The following is a 21,853-nucleotide window of genomic DNA, read 5'->3' as shown; positions in this document are numbered from 1 at the left end:
TTTTTTTTTTTTTTTTGGTTTGTTTTTTTTTTTTTTGGTTTTTTGAGACAGGGTTTCTCTGTGGCTTAAAACCATGTTTTCATATCTTGAGACATTTTAGAAATTAGATGCTATTTACCTTTAAGGTGAAACAGGGTTTCTTGGCTACAAATGAATTTTTTTTTAAAAAAAAAAAAGGATCTGGTGGTGATAATTTAAAATCTGGATTATTTTAAGAAATTTCTTGAGCTAACATTGCACTGATGTCTGAAACGAAATATGGATGGGTTATTGACATAAGAACAAATTCATTCAAAAGCTAACTAGGGGTGGGAGTGGCGGGTCTTAATTAAAACTCAACCGTATGGAATAACCTTTGTGTGTTGCCTCCTGAAATAATGGTCCAAGTAATGAAAACAATGGTCTAGAGTCCACAAAGAACATAAGACTCTATTCCATGTAGTCGAAGGCCTAACACAGCCTTCGACTCTCACCATCCAAATTCCATCTCTTCTCTGTGTTCTTCCCTACCATCTCTGGCTCCCCAAATCCAGCAATAGCCCTGCACGCATGCCCACAGATGGTCAGGGGCAAAGAGAAGCAGTGGGGCTGCTACAAAATGCTCTGTGACCTAGGATGCCACAGCCACAGAGATGCTAAGGAGGACAGTTTGGGATGCAGGGACAGCAACCAACTCTGGGTGATCAACTGCATTAGCTCCTAACCTGTCCTCAGCTTCCCCAGACAACTTTAGACGTCACCCGCTCTAGGTGCTGGGTGTACAGGACTCATCCCACATGGGAAATGAAGCAGGTTAAAGATGTGAACTAGCCATGTAATCCTGCTAAATGGGACTAGCCAAGAAGAGTGTTCAGCTTAGCAAGTGTTCAGGGACTTGTGTCCTAAGCATAGACAGAAAAGAATCATTATAAGATCTCACCTACAGGAACAGGAAGGTTTTTTATTACTTATCCATGTCCTTTCTTTTTATTTTTAAAGGGGCAGTTAAAACTAAGGTACCATGAAGCTGGTGGGATAGCTCAGTCAGTAAAGTGTTTGCAAGCAGTAAAGTGTTTGCAAGCATGAGGGCCTGAATTCAACATACAGAATCCAAGTTCAAAGACGAAGAGGATGACTAGGCCATGAAGATGACTGACGGCCAGTGATGAAGCTACTGATGGAGCTATGAGCCAATGATGGAGCTATGAGGAGGAAGGAGGAGGAAGGGGAGGAGGATGAGAATGGGAAGGGGTCGGAGGAGGAAGAGAAGAAGCGGATGTGGTGGCATTCACTTGTAATCCTGGCAATGGGGAAACAGGAAAAGGCAGATCCCTGGGGCTTGCTGGGCATCCAGTCTAGCTGAATCAGTAGGCTTCAGGCCAATAAAGACACTGCTCAAAAACACTCGATGGCACCCAAAGAATGACACTCAAGGCTGTTCTGTGGCCTCCACACTTCTGTGTACACACACACACACACGCACAGAGAAAGAGAGAGAGAGAGAGAGAGAGAGAGAGAGAGAGAGAGAGAACTCTAGCACAAACTTTCTATCCAACATGATTTTTTTTCTTTTTAAAAATATTTTTCCTTTTAAAAGGACATAATTAATCTCATGCTCTATGTTTTTAGTAGCTTTTCTCTGAGGCCAGATACGAGCTGAACCTTTGCCCACAATCTGTACCCAGCTGGAGGTACATTAAGCTACGAGGCACAGCCAACTTTTCCCTCAAGAGTGGAGGGGCAAGAAATGTGAATGAGACCAACAGGCAGAGTCTTTGAAGTGAGAGCTGTGGCCAGGCTGTCTGTTGGTGGACAGGTGAGGACTGACATGGTGACCCTGGAATCTTCTAATTAGGCTCCTGTTTCAGCCTCAGTTCCTAAATCCATTTAAATCCCACTACTAATGCCAGGGGCCTCATCCTTTTCACTTGTGAATGCCGAGGGACATTAGCCGTAATCAAGTGTTTTCTCCTCTGCCACATGCCTTTCCCTTCGGACTGACTCTTAGGGGTGGAGAAGACCTGAAAGGAAGAGCAGGCAGACTGGAGACGCCTGCGTACCCCAAATATGCCTGGTCATCCATTGTTCTACAGGCAATGATGCAATCAACTCATGTAAATTAAGAAAATGTATCTCAAAATTAGTTGCCTAATGGCTTACCACCTTCGTGTCCCTCTCCTTTCTATCAACAAACACAGAAGAGCAGGGTACCATGTAATGTTTGGGATCAGGAAAACAGAATGGATCTGGCTAAGTAGGAACTCAGTCTGGAGATGAAGGAGCAGCAAAGGTATGGGAAAGAGACTGTAAGGGGACACTGGATCATCCACCTGACATGTGCAGACAGGACACTCCATACAAAACACACATTAGTGGTTGACGTACATGTGGGACTATGCAGATGTTTTTGAGATGAAAGAAATATTTAAAATTTGGTCCTGTGATTTTTGTACAACTCTGAATATTTGGAAACTAGACCTAATGTCATAATTCAACTATAACTCATACAGTATGTGAATTATATCTCCAAAGGTTATCATTAAAAAATCCTATGGAAATTGGGAGCAGATAATAATTAATCTCAACTGGCTTGATATCAAGGAAGATCTCCTGACAGGGAAGACATCTGAGCTAATGAAGTGGGCACTTATAGAATAGTTACATACAGAAGTGGCCTGAAATAGCTACCTCACACTCTCTCTTCCGAGTACCCTATCCCACAGCCAAACTGTTTATTTCTAGGATTCAGGAACACTTACTCCATAGCCACCAAAGACCTTTCTGCATAGTGGATGGCTAACCATCATGGAGAGAGCAAGAGTATACTAGGCAACTAGAACTCCGGACACAGTAAATAAAATAGTGAGACAGTCATATGCAAAATTCCTTTCTGTCCACTCTGATAGGTTCTTTGTGTCTCTTAAGGGCAGATACAGAGTTATTGCTAGCAGTGTGTCTGGCAGACATTGATAATTACTCCTCTCTCCTGTTGTATTAGCAGAGTTCCAGTCATGCCAGAGAGACTAGAGCGACCAGCAATCAACTACATTTCCTGGCTTTCTTTCTAGAATGATGCGTCCATGTGGACAGCAAGACAAACAGGCTCAGTGGTCAGTTCAGCTTCCCTCCTCCCTGATACGCTGAGTGACGAAAAGCAGGATTTTCAGAATGCAGGTGACAGCCCTAGGAAAAGAAGCAAGTGGGCCATGGTGCTCTCTACCCTGAATCTTTCCCGTAGATGAACAAATGCCGTCAGCCACCCTCAAGACACTTACAAACCCTAGTTGCTTGGGTTTCTGTTCTGGATCTGTTTTCTTCTCCATGTGATTCCAAACTAACGCACTGGCCTGTTGAGAGCTCTTTCAGGTAAGGGCTATAGAGCATCTGTATTGGAATGACTTGAAGGCCGATTTCTGTTAGGAATATACGCAAGAGCTCAGAGCTTCTACTAGACTTGGAAGCAAATGGACCACAGCAGCCTATGCAGGATGATCCAATGAGGGAGGAAAAGTAAAATCACTGCCACAAGGTGTGTGTGCGGGCCTCTCTGTGAAGATAACCTTAACTTCGAGTGTAAGAAGAGTGAAGTAACGCGGATGCTGTCAGCCTTCAGACAAAAACAAAAACCAGCAAAGCTGCTGTAGTTAATAAACCAAAAAAGAGGGGACGGAATAAAATAGCGGAATGTATCCAACAAAAAAGAAGCAGCTGAGAACTGAGGAAGGGTGGAATACAGAAAGCCAACCTAATAGCATCGGTAATGACATTAAGTGGAACGGCCTAAACCTCTGGCTTAACAGGCTGAAGTCTTTAAAACAGCAAGAAAATACTTTTTTTATACAAATTACATGTGAAATATAATTACAAAGCACATTAAACACAAAACAGTTTAAAAAGACACACTAAGTCTCTTAGTTATGTTTTTACTGCTGTAGAAACACTGTAACAAAAAGCAACTTGAGGAGCAAAAGGGGTATTTCAGCTTAGGACTCTCCATCACTGAGCGAAGTCAAAGCAGGAACCTAGAAGCAGGAATCAAGGCAGAAGACATGGAGGCGTGCTGCATATTGGTTTGCCCTCCATGGCTTGTTCAGTCTACTTATAAAACTCAGGACCAACCACGTGCCTACTGGTGGCACCATTCGTTGTGGGCTTGGCTTTGCCACATCTGTCATTAATCAAGAAAATGTCCTACAGATTTGCCTATAAGCAATCTAATGAAGACATCTTCTTGATTTAGATTTCTCATTCCAGATAACTTGAGCTTGTGTCAAGTTGACCATAAACCAATCAAGATAACAGTGGTTAAAAAAAAAAAACTTTCAGTAATTATAACATGATGATAACTTTAGAGGAAAGATTATTTTCAGAGATAATGAAGGTGATATAAAAATGATAATGGGTGCATCAAAGTAGGCTAGAACTGTCTCAAAATGCTTAAGGACATGTGGGATGTTTCCAGTTTTGAGCTAACACAAACAAAACAGATTTGAACACCTGTGCCCAAATGTCAACCAACTCTTCCATTGTATTCCAGATACAAACAAGAGAAATGTAAGCCAAACAAACACTTGTCCCTCGGTTTTCCAGGCAGCTTTTTTTAATAATGTAAGATGGACCATAACTAACTAGTCATAAATAAGTGCAAGTGTAAGTTAATTGTGGACTATACATAAAAAAAATATCACTCAGAAATGAATAGAAACGAACTAATGATTACACAACAACATGGGTGGATCTCAAATTCATTTATGCTTCATGAAGGAAAAGGTTTATCAGAGAGAACACAGTACTCTAGAAAAGGCACCCTAAGCTAGAGCCACAGAATCAGGGTGATGCTTGCCTGAGGAAGAGTGGAAAGGGAGGAATGGATGGAGGAAGTTACAAGTAAGATCACTGAAAAGGAAAGCGTGAATGGAGGAAGTTATGAGCAGGTTCATTATCACAAATGGGGAAAGGATTTCGCTGGTTTACACACATGCCAATTCTTACCAATTTGTACACTTAAATATGTGCAGTTCATTTTATAAACTGTTTGAAAAATACAATATGAAGAGAACCTTCTAAAGGGACCAAATAACTTTATATACCAAGGGGATGGGTAGGAATGAAATATCTGAACTGTCACTAAAATACTGTACACACTTTATGAGATTCCTTTTAACTTTTCATTTTCTGTGATGCCAAGACTTGAACTCAGGACTTTACCCATGTAGGCGAGCACTCTGACACTGAGCTACCTTCCCAGGCCTCCGATTTCTGTAGGAGTCAATGGGCTCTGCAAATTGACTTTGACCTCTCTCGAGAAATGTATTTGCAGACAATGTGATGTGCTCCTTGGTGAAGCAAATAACTTTGGAAAAACAAAACCAAAAATTTGTGCGGAAATAAGACAGTTGCATGGAGCCCATATATGGAATAGATACGCCATCTGGGGAGCACATAATCCTATTCATTGCTTAGAAGTGGAGTTTTCATTGGATTCTGAACTTACACAGGCATTATGGATTTTGGCTCCAACTCTCACACTGGTCTCTTTGGGTTAAATCAGACTTTAAAAACGCCAGTAATATGATCCTAATGAGCCACCGTTTCAGAAGGGTAAAGACGCCAGAATAAACTCCAGTTTCCTTCATGGAAATGCCTAACAACTCAGCCTCCGGCATGTCTGATGACTCACTCCAAACAGGATTGAAAATTTCTTCACTGACAACTGAGAGAAGGGACCAGAAGGAAGCTGCGTTCCCTCGAGATGGGTTAGTCCCTGCTGGCAGGGTCTCATCTGTGTCTGTAAGAAAAGTGTGACTGTGCCACAGGAAGGGCGTGCCAGCCTCTCCTGTTCTTAGAAGGGCATCTCTCCTGGCCTGACCCCTTCCTATGGGGCCATTGGGTCATTTCAGAACATTTTCCACCACATGGCTTGTGCCCTAGTTTACCTGACTGAGACGTGCTTCAGGCCTCCGCATCGGAATCACATGTTCATAATTAAAACCAGTCCTGAGGAAAGCTAAGAGGGCAGCGAGGCCATGGTTAGGCTTCCACTTCTCCAGTCTGTGCCTTCACCCTCTTTCCCCTCAGCGGTGATCTGTGGACTCTGAGTCCACAGTGGCTTTGGACTCCGAGACTCACACACTCTTTCTCCTCTCCTCCGGCATCTACCTACTTGGGAGCCAATCAATCCCTCATGACCAAGAGTCAAGGACTAATAGTTGCTTTCCTTGTCTGGACCCTTTGCTTCACAGTATGGACACCTTAAGGAAAATATATAGATTACGCAATTTAATTGATTCAGAAAAGAGAAAGCAAGCAAGCTATCCATGGCTACTAGAAAGTTCAAAAAAAAGAAAGAAAAAGAAAGGAAAGAGGAAGGAAGGAAGGAAGGAAGGAAGGAAGGAAGGAAGGAAGGAAGGAAGGAGGTTTATAGAACACCAACTAAAATGCCTTTGGGAACCAGATAGCTAGGGTCCAGATATATCAGAGGAATATTACAAGTCAGCCGTAGTCAGAGAACTTGGGAGCTGCGTAGCCTTCTGTATCCTTTGTCACTTAGGAACATCAAACCCGTGTTTCTAATTCCCTGGCTTTCCCAAGCTGCTACTAAAACATGTTAGAATCAAAGACACAGCACGGACCTAACCAGACTCAACTGTATATCACAAGCTAAGTACAGTAGTATATCCTTGCAGTCCCAGCAACCCAAGAGACTGAGGCAGGAGATTCACTGAGAGTGTCAGTTCAAGGCCAGACTAGGAAATACATCAAAACTCTATATTAAAAACATAAAATAGGGCCAGCCCAGATGACCCAGTGGGTAAATAAAGTTGCTTGCTATACAAGCCTGGGGACCTACGTTTGATCCCAAAACCCATATGGGAAGAAAAGAACTAATTCCCAAAATTTGTCCTCTGACCCTCACATAGGAGTTATGGCACATGCGCATTGTCGCAACCCTTACACACTCGCGCGTGCGCACACACACATGCATGCACACACACACACCAAATATATAAAATAGAAAAGTCTAAAATGAATATAATTCAGACCATCTGGACTTGTTACTCAGACAACTTTAGAGAACACCAGGAAAGGCCCAAAAAGAACAAATCAATGGGACTTTATGTTCTTTGAAGGTCACATTTTAAACTTAATTGCTATTTTCCCCTTGACTTTAAATTTAACCCTGACAGATCTGTCACTTAATATGGCTATTCAAATTTGGACATTTTATATGCATATGTGTTGACATCTTCTAGCTAAATAATAGTTGGCCATGACATACTTTCAGTGATAATGGTTAAAGATTTAGAAGAAAGACCCAGACAACCTCCCACCAGTGAAGTCAGTATACTAGGCCTCTCCTCCACACTGGAGGACAAATATGCCTGCTACACCTGTGGATGCAGCTAAAATCTTTCCTGTCTTGGATTGTTTGATGGGGGAGGGAGGTCCATGGCAAATAAGTTTGAGACACGCCTTTTACTCCAAGCATTCCCAAGGCCATTTCCCAAAATAGCTCATAATGTAGCAACAAACTCTACAGGATACGCAGTCCATTGTTCACATGAGGGGCATGGGACTACAGATGGTACCCAAGACCCACTTTTGGGAAGCCAGTCTTCTCCTAGGACAATTCCATCTCTGGTGCCTTCCCTCTTTTTATGCCCACAAGTCCACACAAGTGTACCAGACGAACTCCGCTGCTGTTTTGAAGGATAAGCAGCCACTGGGCCTCTGTCCTCATTCAACTATCCGTAAGGATACTGGCACGGGAGATCCATCTCAGGGTAACGGGTCCATCTCAGGGTAATGGGTCCCCCTCGAGGACCTGGTAGAGAAGTTTCTTTTACCGAGTAAAAAATTCTCCAGGCGCTCTAAGTTCTTTCAAACCTTTCATAGACTCATTTATCTTGAAAACAGACGAAGTCTAGAACTTGGGAGACTCTTAACGCTACAGATGAAGGAAACAAAAGCTATCTGTGCACTGTGTGTGGCTCAGACGGAGGCCTTAGGTTTACTGGCAGTCACTATGCTAGACTGGAGAGGGAGGAGGGAATGCAGGCCTGTCACCTGGTCATGTCAATGTTGTTCACTTCAATCAAAATGTGGTGGGTTTTTTTTTCTATTATTTTAAATTACTTTGTCCCAAAAAGATTTGAATAGCAATCCAGTTAAAATTGCTTCTCAGTTCCAGGCTTTTATATTAGCGAGTCTCTGTCCCTGCAAGCACGCTGCATAAATTATTAGGCCTGTGAACATTCTAACTACCCTGAAAAGATTTCAATTTCAGAAACTCGCTTCCTGGAGGTGAGGCAAGCTTCCATTGTTTCTGTTAGCCTAGTCTCTCCGGGATTCTAAAGTCAGGCCTGCTTTGGCAGAAAGAGCAGCAGGCAAGATTTCCATCAGAATTGTACTGTGTCTATCTTAAATTTATGGTGGAATTCTTTAAGATTAAATTCATAGTTTCTATTTATAACAGTCTAAGTAACAGGGAAATATCGATGACCAGGAGGACAACAAAGGCCCGCTGCATTATTTATTAGATCTTTGCTCCTAGCAGAGCCCAACGTCCCCAACCAGAAAATCCAAGAGTAGGTTCCAGAGGGCGTGTGGGAAAATTGGAATTCCTGCTAGTGCAGTGTATGGACAAAAGGCTTCTCCCTGCATTTTCTGGTAGGTGCCTCTGAAACAAGTAGGGCTCCATAGCAACAGAGAACGGGATCCCTATGGAAACATGAAAAAATCCAGTGCCTGTACGGGAGGGGCACGACCGGGTAGTTACACTGAGGGACATACCATCTCATTGTTGGCTCTGGCCAGCCTAACGGGATTGTCTCACTTTTATCTCTACTCAAAAGGCTGTGCTCAAGAGTCTAAAAGACAACAGATTTTTTGGAAATGCTTGACAAGATCGTTACTGCAAATTAAATAAGCCTATGGGACTCGGACAAACTCAGAGTAGGAAGCTCTGGCTGCCTTAGACTTCAAAAAGAGGCCTTCCGCTCTGGCTCGGTTCTTGCCTACCAACTACAGAAGCGCTTCTCCCCCTTAAACAAGCACCCTGCCAAACTCTGAGTCCATACAGCCCTTGACGAGAGGTCTCGCCTGCAACTCACAGTCTAAAAAAAATATCGGTTCAAAACGCCTCAGAAAAACAAACAAAACAAAACAAAACTCAAGTCACACAAAACCTGGATAAAAGGTGATATGTGTCACTCTCTGTCATCAAGGGGTGAGAGGTGAGCCGGCATCTCAGCCAGTTCTTTCCCCAAGCCGTACCCAGTTGGTCCACATACTCAAGCTTGCTGTCTCTCTTCCAGTGCAATCCTCCTTAGGCTGACACTGAGACAGAATGCGGATGTCTTCATCCGCTTGAGAAAATTGTAGACAGTGTTTTCCTGAGTTAGTGTGGCAAATACTCTGGCTTTCCCGGAAGCAGCCAGTCTGTCCTGGTATAGCGGATGACATGACCATCAGTGAAGTGGCAGAGATGGGACTAACGGGGGCTTGTAACAGGTGATTTAGGGACCAGGATGATTAATTGGGACAACTGATATCTCCATGACATCTCTCCAAGAGATCAAAAATCCCTTAGGATGCTGGATAATTGCAGGGACAGAAAATAGGGTGCACACAGGCCACCCACTGCAATCCTGGGTCACTCACTGACTACCCAAGTTTTCTCTCATCCCAGACTTAGCCTGAGGCTCTTTATAAACACCACGTTCCAGACAGCTGCTTCCAAAAGAAGCACCTATTTTCCTGAAAAGGAGCATTTTTGTTAATTCCAGTCTAATATAACTTAATATCCAAAGACAAAAGAAGAGGCTGGGGGCGTGGGAGAGAGAATTATGTGTCACATGAAAAAAGGCCTCATGTGGCTCTTCAAAGTACAATACATATGTCTTTTGGAAGGAAATGAATCCTGACTAAGTAAGCTGCAGATGCTCGCAGCCCTTGCTGCAGTATTTCAGTTTAAAGTCCATTGCCTATTTTATTTCACTTCACAAAAAATATGGTTTTATTTTTTCCACTCAAAGTAAGAACTATTTTTTATCTTAGCAGTTTCTAAACACAAAAATTTCTATTTAGGTTCTGTAAAAAAAAGAAAACTGATTCATCATTAAAAAAAAACATACACTTTAGAAAGTACTAAACAATTTAAAAATATATATTCTGATTTTTTTGTTTTCTTTTTAAAAATGACATTTAAACTAGAGAAGAGGTCGTGCCTTCGGAGTTATTTTCTCATACAAACGCCAACAACAGTTCTAGCTGCCCGTTGGCCAGTTCAGTTGTACATCGAGTTGGCCAAGTTAAAATCAGCTGTGAATATTTCTTCACTGCTCTGGTAATCAATTGTCACACTACTCTCTGCTGAAAACAGGAAATCATATAGAGAGCCGTGTGTGGGAGCTGGGGCTTTTTATTTACGGTTCCCAGGTTCTCTTAACAAGTGCCAAAGACAAGAGGGCACATCCATGAGAACTGATCCTCCAGAGCTGGCCTGCAAGCTAAGGGGGGAGGGCAGGCCTCAGGCCTTTCCCTTCTGCTGTCCCCGCAAGCCTGAGAGTCCCCCGTTAGAGTTTTAACTCAAGTTAACCTTAGACTTCCATCGAACGAGGATAGGCTAGCTGCTCTTTGGTTTCCCTCAGAGGAAAGCATCCTCAGAAGTGCCCCTTCCTTTGCAGCAGCACCCAGCAGGGAAAAGCAGGGCATCTGGAGCAGAGAGAATGGGAAGTGAACTGGGAAGGGAGTCCTGTCCTGGACATTTCCTCAGTGAGTCTGCTGCAGGTTGCCAGGCTTACAGTGTGGTCTGTGCTCTGTCATCAGCCAAAAGGAAGCCAAAGACAACATCTGAATGATGTGTGTCTGAATTTATCAGCTCCCTCCCACCGAGGGGGAGCTGCTAGCATCCCACTCGTGAGCTTGTCCAAGTCCTGTGTAACCAAATCCATAAACCATCTCCGGCTTTCTAAAGGCCAGATCCCAAAGAAGCGTTTGGAGATCATTTGTGTGCGGCAACAAGCATATTTTCATAGAATTATAATGTAGACGATGGTAAAGTCCTTAGTATACTTTGAAAGGTTTCTTTACTCCGAAATGTTCCTGAAAGAGCTACAGTACTCTGGGGATCACAGCTCTGGAATCCTTCGCATGAGTTACACGCTTGTGTTTCTGCTGGACCAAGAGCTTTCCTCCCCTCACTGACATGGGGTCACAGATCACCTCTCCCCCAAGGGGAGAGAGCGTGGGGAGGAGTAACCCTCACTAGAGAAGCAGCACACAGCCAAGGAGTTACGAGGGGAAGCCCTATGGAAGGTTGGGGTGCACAGATGATGTGTGTCCATTAAGCAGATGAGATGAAAGGTCTTGGGGGGTCCTAGCTGTGCTTCTGTTGGTGTCAGCTCTACACATGTGGCCGTCAGTCTGTAGGTCTCCAGCTGTTGCTTTCACCAGCCCCCAAACCCTCTTCATCCTCTTTCCTTTTGCATCATCCCCAGTTGTTCTAATTTGTTTTCTGTGCTTCTCTGAAAGGCAAAGTCTCTCTTCATCTCCCATTCTGCTCTAGTCCTTTAAGTCAGAAAACAAATAGATAACAGAAATAAGTTTTAAGAGATCAGCGTCACTGGTAATTGGGAAATGCAAAAGAAAGCAAGGTCCTATTTTTTTTTTTTACCCAACACAATGAAAACCCAGTAATACTTAGTGTCGGTGTTATGGGAAGATAGGCACCCCCATGCATTACTGGGGTGAAGAGGCATGTCAGCCGTTATAACTCATCTAGATGGCAATTTGGCAGCATAGATGAAAACGCATTAGTATTTAATGTGTGGAGAAGATCATTCTTGCCATTGTCTCTCAAAACCCATTATCTTCTCCCACAGATGTCCTGGCAGCTTGATAAACCCACATTAATGAGATCTGACCATGTGATTGTAGGAGGAAATGGGACATGATCACTTCCGGCATGACCTTAGCAGTAGCTGTATTACCATGTGATCTTCTTTTCATGCCTCTTCCACTGGCTCTTTGGAAACTAGATTGATATGTGGCGCTCATTGTGGCATATGGAAGTACAGACCACTCCCCCTAAGGATGGTAGATGGTAAAGGTAGAAATTATTTTGTCCCCTATTGGTTTGGCTACCTTCAGTTACCTCCTAGTTAAACTGAATCCAAAATCATGAAATACGCACCCCCTTTGCTGTGCTTTGGCTTATTATGATTGTGTGATTCCCCCAGAGAGACCTCATGTGAAACTCTGATCCTAATGATGTCAGTTCTAAATGATATAGATCTTTACACTGTAGGGCTTAATAGGAGGTCCTTGTGATGATCAGAGTGTGCCTCAAGGAAGATTATTTCTCTTGGGACCCTAGTTAGTTCTCCTGGGTGAAATATACATATATATTTGGTCCACATGCATTCTCTCCACATCATGTAACACAGCCAAGAGATTACTTACCAGGATAGAAACAATGCCATACTCTTGAACCTGCAGAACTGTGAGCTAAATAAGCCTCTTTTCTTTGTAAAGCAGCCTGACAGGTATTTCATTACAATAACACAAAATAAACTCATATGCTCGTTGTCTCCGAAATTCTACTCAGCATAATTTGTCTTATGAATCACTCATCTCCGCAGAAAGATTTATGAAATGATGCTTATTATTTTAGCAGCTCTAACATTAGTACATATCAATATATTATTCAGCCATAAAATGATTAACTCATTAGTTATATAAATTAATGACTAAACTACTAGATTTGATTTACTTATAAGAAATATATCCATGATATAATACAAATGAATGAAACAATTCAAACAAAAAGTGTTTACATGGTGTAAATCTATAAATTTGTTTTGGATTTTCAAAACAGGCAAAATATCTATAGTACTTCACACTAAAATGGCAACATATGAGTGACTGTTTTATTTCCCTCTCATGTTTCATAAAGACAAAAAAATTACTTCACTGAGAAAAATATTTTAGCTGGGCGGTGGTGGCGCATGCCTTTAATCCCAGCATTCGGGAGGCAGAGGCAGGCAGATCTCTGGGAGTTCGAGGCCAGCCTGGTCTACAGGAGCTAGTTCTGGGACAGGCACCAAAGCTACAGAGAAACCCTGTCTCAAAAAACAAACAAAAAGAAAAAGAAAAGAAAAATATTTTAAAGACACAACAAATTATTGTCTCTGAAGTAGCTCTTTTATTTCTAGTGAACAAAATGGCCCCGTTGGGAAGGGAGGAACCAATGGTCCATCTGCCCTCTCTCCAGTCTGCACCACGCTGCTACCTTTGAACATAGATAAAGCCCTGAAGGACATCAACATAAGGTGACTCTTTCTTTAATCTCAAACAAAAAAGCTCAAAAGTTGAGATTTCACTTCCAAAACAGTCAAGAGTTTTCAGAATGGAAACTATATCATTTTAACATTTACAAGGCATATGTGGTCTTAGAACATAAGAAATAAAAGAATCCATGATTGAGTCATTTATCATGGTTATTAGACAAAAAAAAACTTACTTGCAAGTCTCTTAAGAAGGAATTACAATATTCAAAGAACTGAGATATCCAATGTATATAATTTGAAACATAGTAGGAAGCATCTAAGGCATCTGAGATGGACCACAGTGAAGACAATGGACTTAGCATGCTCCATCAACGTAGTAGCACAGACCGTGCTCTATGGGGTTTAAAAACTTCAGCAAACAATGGTAAATAACACTTGGCCTTATAGAGAAGAAGGAAATCCCAACACGTGGTGCTGCAACACGGATAAGGTTCATAATTGTGATGTCCACACATTCATTAAGATGATTGTATGAAACCAGTGTATTAACCAACCTACAGCAAAGAACCACAAAAGACAACAGAGATTTCAACGTGAGTATCGGTGTGTGTTAATAAAAATGGATTGGCATATGTTTGAGTGAATATGTATTTAGGGACAAGAACCTGACAATTTAATCAATAGCATTCTTTATAAAAGATCAAATAGGTGACTTTAAAAAAAAACATGTATTTACATGCATATATAAACACATATGCAAACAAACACACACATATTTCTATACACACACACACACACACACACACAATTTCAACTATTTTCATTCTCTGGGCATTACTTTACTAAGATGAAGATTTTTTCCATCTCAAAAATAGCTAGATATCAGATCAGGTAAATCCAATCCAAGGATGGATTAGGTTGGCATTCATCATGATTTATGAACAGACTAAAAATCTCAGTATCACAAATATCTTCATGTCCTAGTGACATTTTCTTGGTGAAAATTTTCCCTATTTCTTCTTATTCCCAACCAGACTCTCAAAAAAAACAAAAAAAAACAAAATAGGCTTCTACTTTACACTATCCCCTCTTCCTTCCCAACAACACTCATCTGTCTCTTGGCAGAAGCCTTGTTGCTCAAAGTGTGTTCTGTGGCCCTGTGGCTTCTGTAGAGCCATGAACCTTCAGTAGAAACACATAGATGTGTGTCCAGCCCAGACTCACTGATTTAGGATCTGCCTTTCACCATCTCCCCAGAGGGTCTGCCCACTCATTCCTGTCTCCTCACTGTGCTCCAAACACAAGGAAAACACGGTGGTGTTCTCCAGGGATTTCTCCCCATAGCTGGCAGAATAAAGAGTATATTTCAACATCCTCTGTGGTCTCCATTGGTAGTAAACACAGAAGGAAGGCCACATCTTGAGGGACTTTTTGTGAGAATCCCCACAAAGGCTGAACTCCAGACCTACCCTGCTTTGGATTTGAAATTAAAAAGCTTCTGGGTTTTTCTGAACTTCTATTCTTATCCTCAGAACCCCCAAAGTATAAATAGAAGGAGTACCAGCCAAGGCTCCCTCACTAACTGAGACCCACCCCACCCCCCAGGTACACCTCTGCATCCACAAGCAGCTGCCCAGGGCTCATTCAGACAGGATCACCACATTTGTTATCTATCAAAACAATATCTACAAAAGTTGTTTTCAGAAACATTTTCAAAGGACAACATCAAAAGAGAAAATGTTTGCCCGTTTTAGTCACTTTGAAAGAGATGAGAAAAAAAAAAACCCAGAATGGAATTTGTGAATTGAATAAAGTGACTTTGTTTTCTAAAGCAGAGTTGTCTATTGGCTCCTTTGATATCGCTGAGGCCATGTAACCACAATGCCACTGAGCCACTCCTGAGAAACACAGAATGACAGGAGCGAGGTGACCATCCAGCTATCAGCTGCTTCGCCACTTTCTTGGCCGAAGTAGCTCATTCCACATGCAGACTATATATACAGCCCCGTTCCCCCCTCCCCCATTCACCAGCTCCTCTACAATACACATGACCATACCTGGTTCACAGTGAGTGTGGGGGGATTAGAATGATGATCTGTATGCCTGGCGCAGAGTAAACACTTGGCCAAGATAACTATTCATCTATTGCTGTTTTGAAGCCATTAAAAACTACTTAGGGCGAACTGAGAGGAGCATTGCTCTCTCGAATAAGCATGCAATCACAGAGGCCAGCCCTTGGATTTTATACTATAGACAATCAGTACATGTTAACTTTAACTTTAATTGTACTGAACCTGACATGCCTTTTCTATGAAGAAGAAGAAGAAGAAGAAGAAGAAGAAGAAGAAGAAGAAGAAGAAGAAGAAGAAGAAGAAGAAGAAGAAAAAGAAGAAGAAGAAGAGGAGGAGGAGAAAATGATTTGGGGAAAAACAAACACACAAAAAAAAACCAACAATGAATTCCTTTACATGGCAAAATAGAATACCAAATGGTCTTTAAGGACTGTGGATGTAGTTGAGTTGACAGAGTGATAGTTTAGCATCTGTGCAGCCCTGGTTTTGGTACCTAACACTGTATAAACCAAATCTGCTGGCCATGGTAGCACAAGGCCTGTAATCCCAGCATTCAGAAGGTAGAGTCAGGAGGATCAGAAGTTTAAGGTCATCCTAGGCTTCCTGGCAAGTTCAAGGCCAGCCTGGAATACGTGAACCCATTTCTCCTGGAGGAGATTTCTCCAGCTATCTAAAAGAAATTTGGTTGCAAATGCATAGGAAAGCATTTTTCTCTGCCTTCCAGGAAAGCAGGTAATCACTGATCAACTTGAACTAAGGACCGGTCCCTACTTCCTCTCCTTTCTGGGAACAGTTAAAAATGATTATCATGCTACCTGCATGATCACAAGAGTAGCACCAAGAACACTATCCTCTGTCTCCCTGCTGTCTCCACAGTGGTACCTAGCTAGCCCAGGGGTATAGAATGCAGACCAGTTGTTGCAGGGAAAGGCATCCTTCATCACAATCAAGAGAGAGAAGTCAGTTCTTTTCAGGGCATTCAGCAACCAAATAAGACATCACAGCTTATAAGTGCAAACTGCCCTAAAAAAAGCCAAATAGCTCCCAGGCTGTTGAAAGCAGACAGTAAGCTGATTAAATACATTAACATATCTAAAAGGAAAAAAGAAACAACTTTTTTTCTGCCTATAGGGACAGCAGGTAAGCTAAGAAGGCCAAGAAAAAAAGATTTTAGAAGCAATTGCTAAAGGTGTCATTCACATAGCCTGGGGGACACATTATATGAGTCTAGGGGAAGAAAAGGGTTGATTTTGCCAGCATAATTCCAGGCAAGATAAACTCGTAGATTTGCAGCTGCGGTCATGGAACACTGAGTGGCACTCTCTAACTGATCCTGTTTGGGTCCATACTTCCCACACAACTAGCTGGCCTATTGGATCTCATTTCCTTCATGCAGGCATTCCAGGAAGGGAGTTATGGCCAGAGACAAGGCCTGCACAACCCCAAGCCCTGTGCAGAGTAGTAGCATTACGACTTTATTCACGAGTCCTACGATCTGGGAACAGAAGTATTCTCAGTGTGGGTTGACAATTGTGTCTGTTAGACTGAACTAAGGGCACCAAAATCATGTCACCCACATCCTTGGAGGATGGCCAGCCCAGCCCAGTAAGGCCTCCACCCTCCACTGTATTCCCGGTCTTTCTTCTGACAGCTTCTCATCAGCTGAGGCCAATGACACCAGCTGCTGGTTATTCTATTTGATCACAAACATGGAATTTTCCTTATCCACCATCCTCATTCATCAAAGATATGCAAATTAGGAACAAAACTTGTCAGGGAGTGTATGCTAATAGGCATTCTCACTTCCTGATGGTGTCTATACCTCCAGATGTGCACACCTCTGGCTTAGCAATTCTACTTCTAGGAATTTGGGCTTACAGGGACAGCTTGCAGAGCAGTTCATAATAGAGACAACTAAGAGATCATGTGCATAGTCACACGAGTTTAATTTAGAACTATCTACAGCACAACAACACATTGCCGGTTTCAGAGGACATTTACTGCCTGTGCAAGCCATGCACTGAGTATTTCTGTTTCTGTTTCCTTTTTGTTAATTCCATATAGTATTTTTGTTTGCCATGAGCATCTGTCAATAGATATAGTGACAGTTCTGAACCAAAGTTGGAGAGCTACTAATGTCTGCATTAAGATTTAGCTCCCCGCCCCCATTCTCTGAGCCAAGAAGGAGCATGAGGGATCTCCTAGAGGTACAGATGATGACTCTGAGGCCACCCAGCTGAGCAGTTAGTTGGCAGAGCTTGGACCGTCCCTTCAGACCCATCAGGCATCTCCGCTGCCTCCAGATTACAGCAGACCTCTGTTTCTGCTCGCCTCAATATCAGTGCCTCTGCTCAGGAGTGGGAGTTGCTGTACAGCTGGGTGTTGAACCACAACGCTTGAATTAGATAGTTCTTCATGATCTCTCTTCTAAGTGACTTTTGCAAAGTAATACTACGAAAGCGCCACTGTAGCAGCATCCCAAGAGATCTAGAGTCTTCAGAAAATGTTATAAACTCTAGGCTTCTCCCAAGATGTCTCAGAGTCAAGTGGGGGTTCTGCAACAGGGAAGGAAAATGGCAGTAAACACACACTTGTGCTGTGTGCCCTGGACCCATCTCTTCATCTTTCTGTGACATAGAAAAGCACACTGGCCCCTCAGAAGTTAGCTGCAGCAGGAGAACGATGCGCCTGCTCTCTCCTGTGACCTCAACCCAGAGACTCCTAACCAAATTCCAGCTGAAATGACAGTTGACAAGGCCACACCCAGCCTTACATCATCTTCTGTACAGCTGTTTTCTCCTCAGGCAACACTCATCTGAAGAGTTTTTTTTTTTAAGGTTTATTTATTTATTGTGTATACAACATTCTGCCTCCATGTATGCCCGCATGCCAGAGGAGGCCGCCAGATCTCAGTACAGATGGTTGTGAGCCACCATGTGGTTGCTGGGAATTGAACTCAGGACCTCTGGAAGAGCAGCCAGTACTCTTAACCTCTGAGCCATCTCTCCAGCCCCTCATCTGAAGAGTTTTGATAGGACTTGTGTTGACTGAGTTTTCTGTCCTGCCCAGTTCCCGCAGCCATTAAGTCCCAAAGAAATCACAGAGAGGCCTACATTAATCATAAACTTATTGGCCCATTAGCTCAGGCTTCTTATTACCTAATTCTTATAACTTACATTAGCCTATAATTCTTGTTTGAGTTAGCCAAGTGGCTTGGTATCTTTTTCGACAAGGCAGTCATATCTTGTGTCCTTTGCATCTAGGTCACAACTGAAGACTGAAACTTTCCTATTCCCATAATTCTCATTGTCCTGCCTCTATTTCCTGCCTGGTCACCCCACCTATACTTCCTGTCTGGCTACTGGCCAATTAGCATTTATTAAACAAGTACAAGAAACAAATCTTTACAGGGTAAAACCATTGTCCCACAGCAGACTTGGGAACCAAGTCTTTTGCAGGATACAGGCCAAGAGCCCAACAGACAGGGCGCAAAGGGGAGCATTTCAAACATCCTATTTCCAAGGTCCCCAGCTCAGTTGCCACTCTCAGAGGCAGCACTGGACATGAAAGAACAGCATGAAGAATGGACACCTTACTTACGGACACACATGTCCTGGCTCTCATAAAATCCGGGGCAGCACTGCGATTTCCGCCTATACATGGTTTTCTCCCCATGGCGGTAGGCCGTCCGGTAACTGATTCTGTATGAAGGCAAAAGATTGCAAAATTAGCTCTGGTTATCAAGCTAATAAGGAACGATCTCTGCTTTAACAAAAATAGCTATCAGCCATAATAAAGGTATAAAAAGCAAAGTGTCTCAAAACAAGAAGGATATAAAAAGAATATAGGCTTGACCAAGACTATTACAGTTCATTATTAAGATGCTGAAGAGGATTCCCAATGCCAGTCAATCCGAACTTTATTGCAAGGCATCAGAAGTGCTGTGATTTCCCTACTTCAACTACCTGGAAATAGATGCAAAGTATTGATTGATTTAATATATGATACCTGTCTAGGTATCATTCACTTATGTTTCAAAGGAAGAATTCATGAGCTTTCTTTTCAAATTCAACATAGTGTCATCCTGCTATAAAATAGAAGACTAATTTTACCATATAATTTAACTGAAGCCCATTCATTCACTGATTTAAGAAATACATACATTCCTTAGCATTTAGCACATTGCAGGCACTATTTTAGGAACTAAGGAACGAATGTCAGCAAGCAAAATAATATAAAGACTTTCTATTTCTCTTATTAGAACTTATACTTCTAGAAAGTTAAGATAGAGAATGTAAAATCTGTTTAATAAAGAAACTTATTAGCTGGACATGGTGGCACATGCCTTTAATCCCAGCACTCAGGAGGCAGAAGCAGGCAGATCTCTGAGTTTGAGGCCAACCTGGTCAGGGATACACAGAAAAACCCTGCCTCAAAAAAAAAAAAAAAGAAGGAAGGAAGGAAGGGAGGGAGGGAGGGAGGGAAGGAGGGAGAAAGAAAGGAAGGAAGATACCAAACAAATCACTAGATCATAAAATGAGAGGTACCACAATCAACCCATAATTTATGATACTATCAATACTTAACTAAGAGAAGTAAGGTACTAGAGTTCCCTTCATGACAAGTACTGATGTTTTGGGCTCTGTTTTCTCATGGATCATAGATAGTCTATCTCATTTAAATACTAAATTTCAACATAAACTGAGTCAAATATCCAACCAGAAACAGACACTGAGGCATGAGTTTCTGGGTATCTGGTGATGGCCAAGGGGAAAATGTCTCCAGTTTGTACTGGCAGACTTCTCCCGGGCATGGGGCCTGCCCTGGAGTATAGTTGACACACCCAGTGTCGATACATTTAAGACAACAGATTTCCCCCGTCTCAGCATATAGGACTTGCAAACAATTCTTGTATGGAATGGGACTCTGTGCCCACTTCCCCACCCCTTTGCTGGGATTTCGACCAGCTTGAGCCTGCGCAGGTCTTATGTGTGTTCATTGGACTCCAAGCTTTTTTAGTATATTTTGTTTTTTCCTGTTTTGTTTGCTTGGATTTTTTAAGAGAGAGAAATAATATGAAGTTTGTAGACGGAATCTGAAGGGAAATGGGGGATGGGAAAATATGATAAAAACATGCTGTATAAAATTCGCAAAGAATAAATAATTTAAAAAAATGTGTCTCTCCCAGTCAACCTTCTATACAGGAGCTAGATGAGGTTTTTCTAACCACAGGAAGAACAATAATTGTGTCACCTGCAGCTAGACTGTAAGTTCACAAAGATAATGAACCATGTCACCCTTTTGGTGCCCCCCCCCTTGTCGGAGTTGGAATCTAAGCCCTCAGCGACTGCTCTCTGGGTGGGTGCGTGGATGCACTTTCTCAAGTAGCTGAGGCCTCTGATTGTGTCAGGACTGCATTTGCACACAGGCGAGCGCACAAACATATCTGGGCTTCCGTTACCTGTGCCGCGTGCACTTAAACCAGTTCAGGATGTCGGTGCAGCTCGTGTAGTAAATCTGATCAAAGGGATGTGGGTACGACTCCTGCACAGTCACCGAGTAGCTGAAAAGAAAAGCAACAACCAGGAATCAGCATTCCTCTACTGTTACATAAGTGATGTGATCCTCACTTTAAAATAAAACAAAACAAAAAAAAAACGAATAAACAAAAGACAGAGGCTAAATTATCATCATCTGCAGCCCCGCAGTGAGTTTTCCCCTTTGGCAGTATTAAGGATTGAATTCATGCTTTGAACGTTCTTGCCCAGCTCTCACACTGGCTTTTAACAGAAGATATTCATGTTTACGTAGGTTTTTGATTGAACCAGCACAACGCAAAGACAAAATAAGCAATAAAATAAAAGATGAGGGCCCACGTTACACCTTGTTACAGAAATCCTTTTCCTGTCTGTGCTACGATAATGTTCCCAGACTTCAAAACATATCGCTGTGTCTTTCTGTACTTAATTCACAGCTCTCATCCCAGGCTTCCATGCACAACAGAGACCTTTCATGAAAAGTTCTCGCCGTAAGTCGGCAGACAAACCTCAAGGTTAATAAGCAGAAATACAATCCCAGCATTCAGCACCGACTACATTTCACTGATTGTTTTGAAAGCTCAGAACAATTGAAGCACTTGGCTTTCGTATGCTGGTCCAGCTTCCCAGGCAGCAGAGGAGTGTACAGGACACAAAAATGAAGGCTACCATGAGCTCTTTGCATCCAGTTCTGAAAATATAAACGGGCAGAGAGTCACGCCAGAAGCTTACAACCTTCTAAATGCTCTGTTCTCCTTTACACTTACTAAAGCCTTCCTGGTAGAGCAAAAACATGGGATCCTGTGGCCTGGGAAAATGAAATATAATGAACACTGGATGCTCAGTTCTATATTTGTTTGAAGCCTTTTGCATGTTCCAGCATAAAATGGATGCCTACAAGAAAATCAGGAAATTTTTCTCTTTTGAAAGGCTTGCTCCATTTGCTTTGTCTCCATTAAAATCTACACACACA

The 21,853-nt window shown here is 42.4% G+C and overlaps 1 protein-coding gene across 1 annotated transcript in view; it reads right to left on the bottom strand.

The window, feature by feature from the left end:
* Megf10 (multiple EGF like domains 10) overlaps nt 1-21,853 on the bottom strand; it is a 149,523-nt gene that overhangs the window by 75,639 nt on the left and 52,031 nt on the right. The window contains exons 3-4 of the mRNA XM_013349584.2: nt 20,805-20,906; nt 18,944-19,044 (exon numbers count right to left, since the gene is read on the bottom strand). Coding sequence (XP_013205038.2) covers nt 18,944-19,044; nt 20,805-20,906 — 203 coding nt within the window. The remainder of the gene's footprint in view (nt 1-18,943; nt 19,045-20,804; nt 20,907-21,853) is intronic.

The sequence above is a fragment of the Microtus ochrogaster genome, chromosome 18, assembly GCF_000317375.1.
Source record: "Microtus ochrogaster isolate Prairie Vole_2 chromosome 18, MicOch1.0, whole genome shotgun sequence".
Taxonomy (NCBI): domain Eukaryota; kingdom Metazoa; phylum Chordata; class Mammalia; order Rodentia; family Cricetidae; genus Microtus; species Microtus ochrogaster.
The sequence above is the reverse complement of the archived record's forward strand: the minus strand, read 5'-3'. Positions and strand labels throughout refer to the sequence as shown.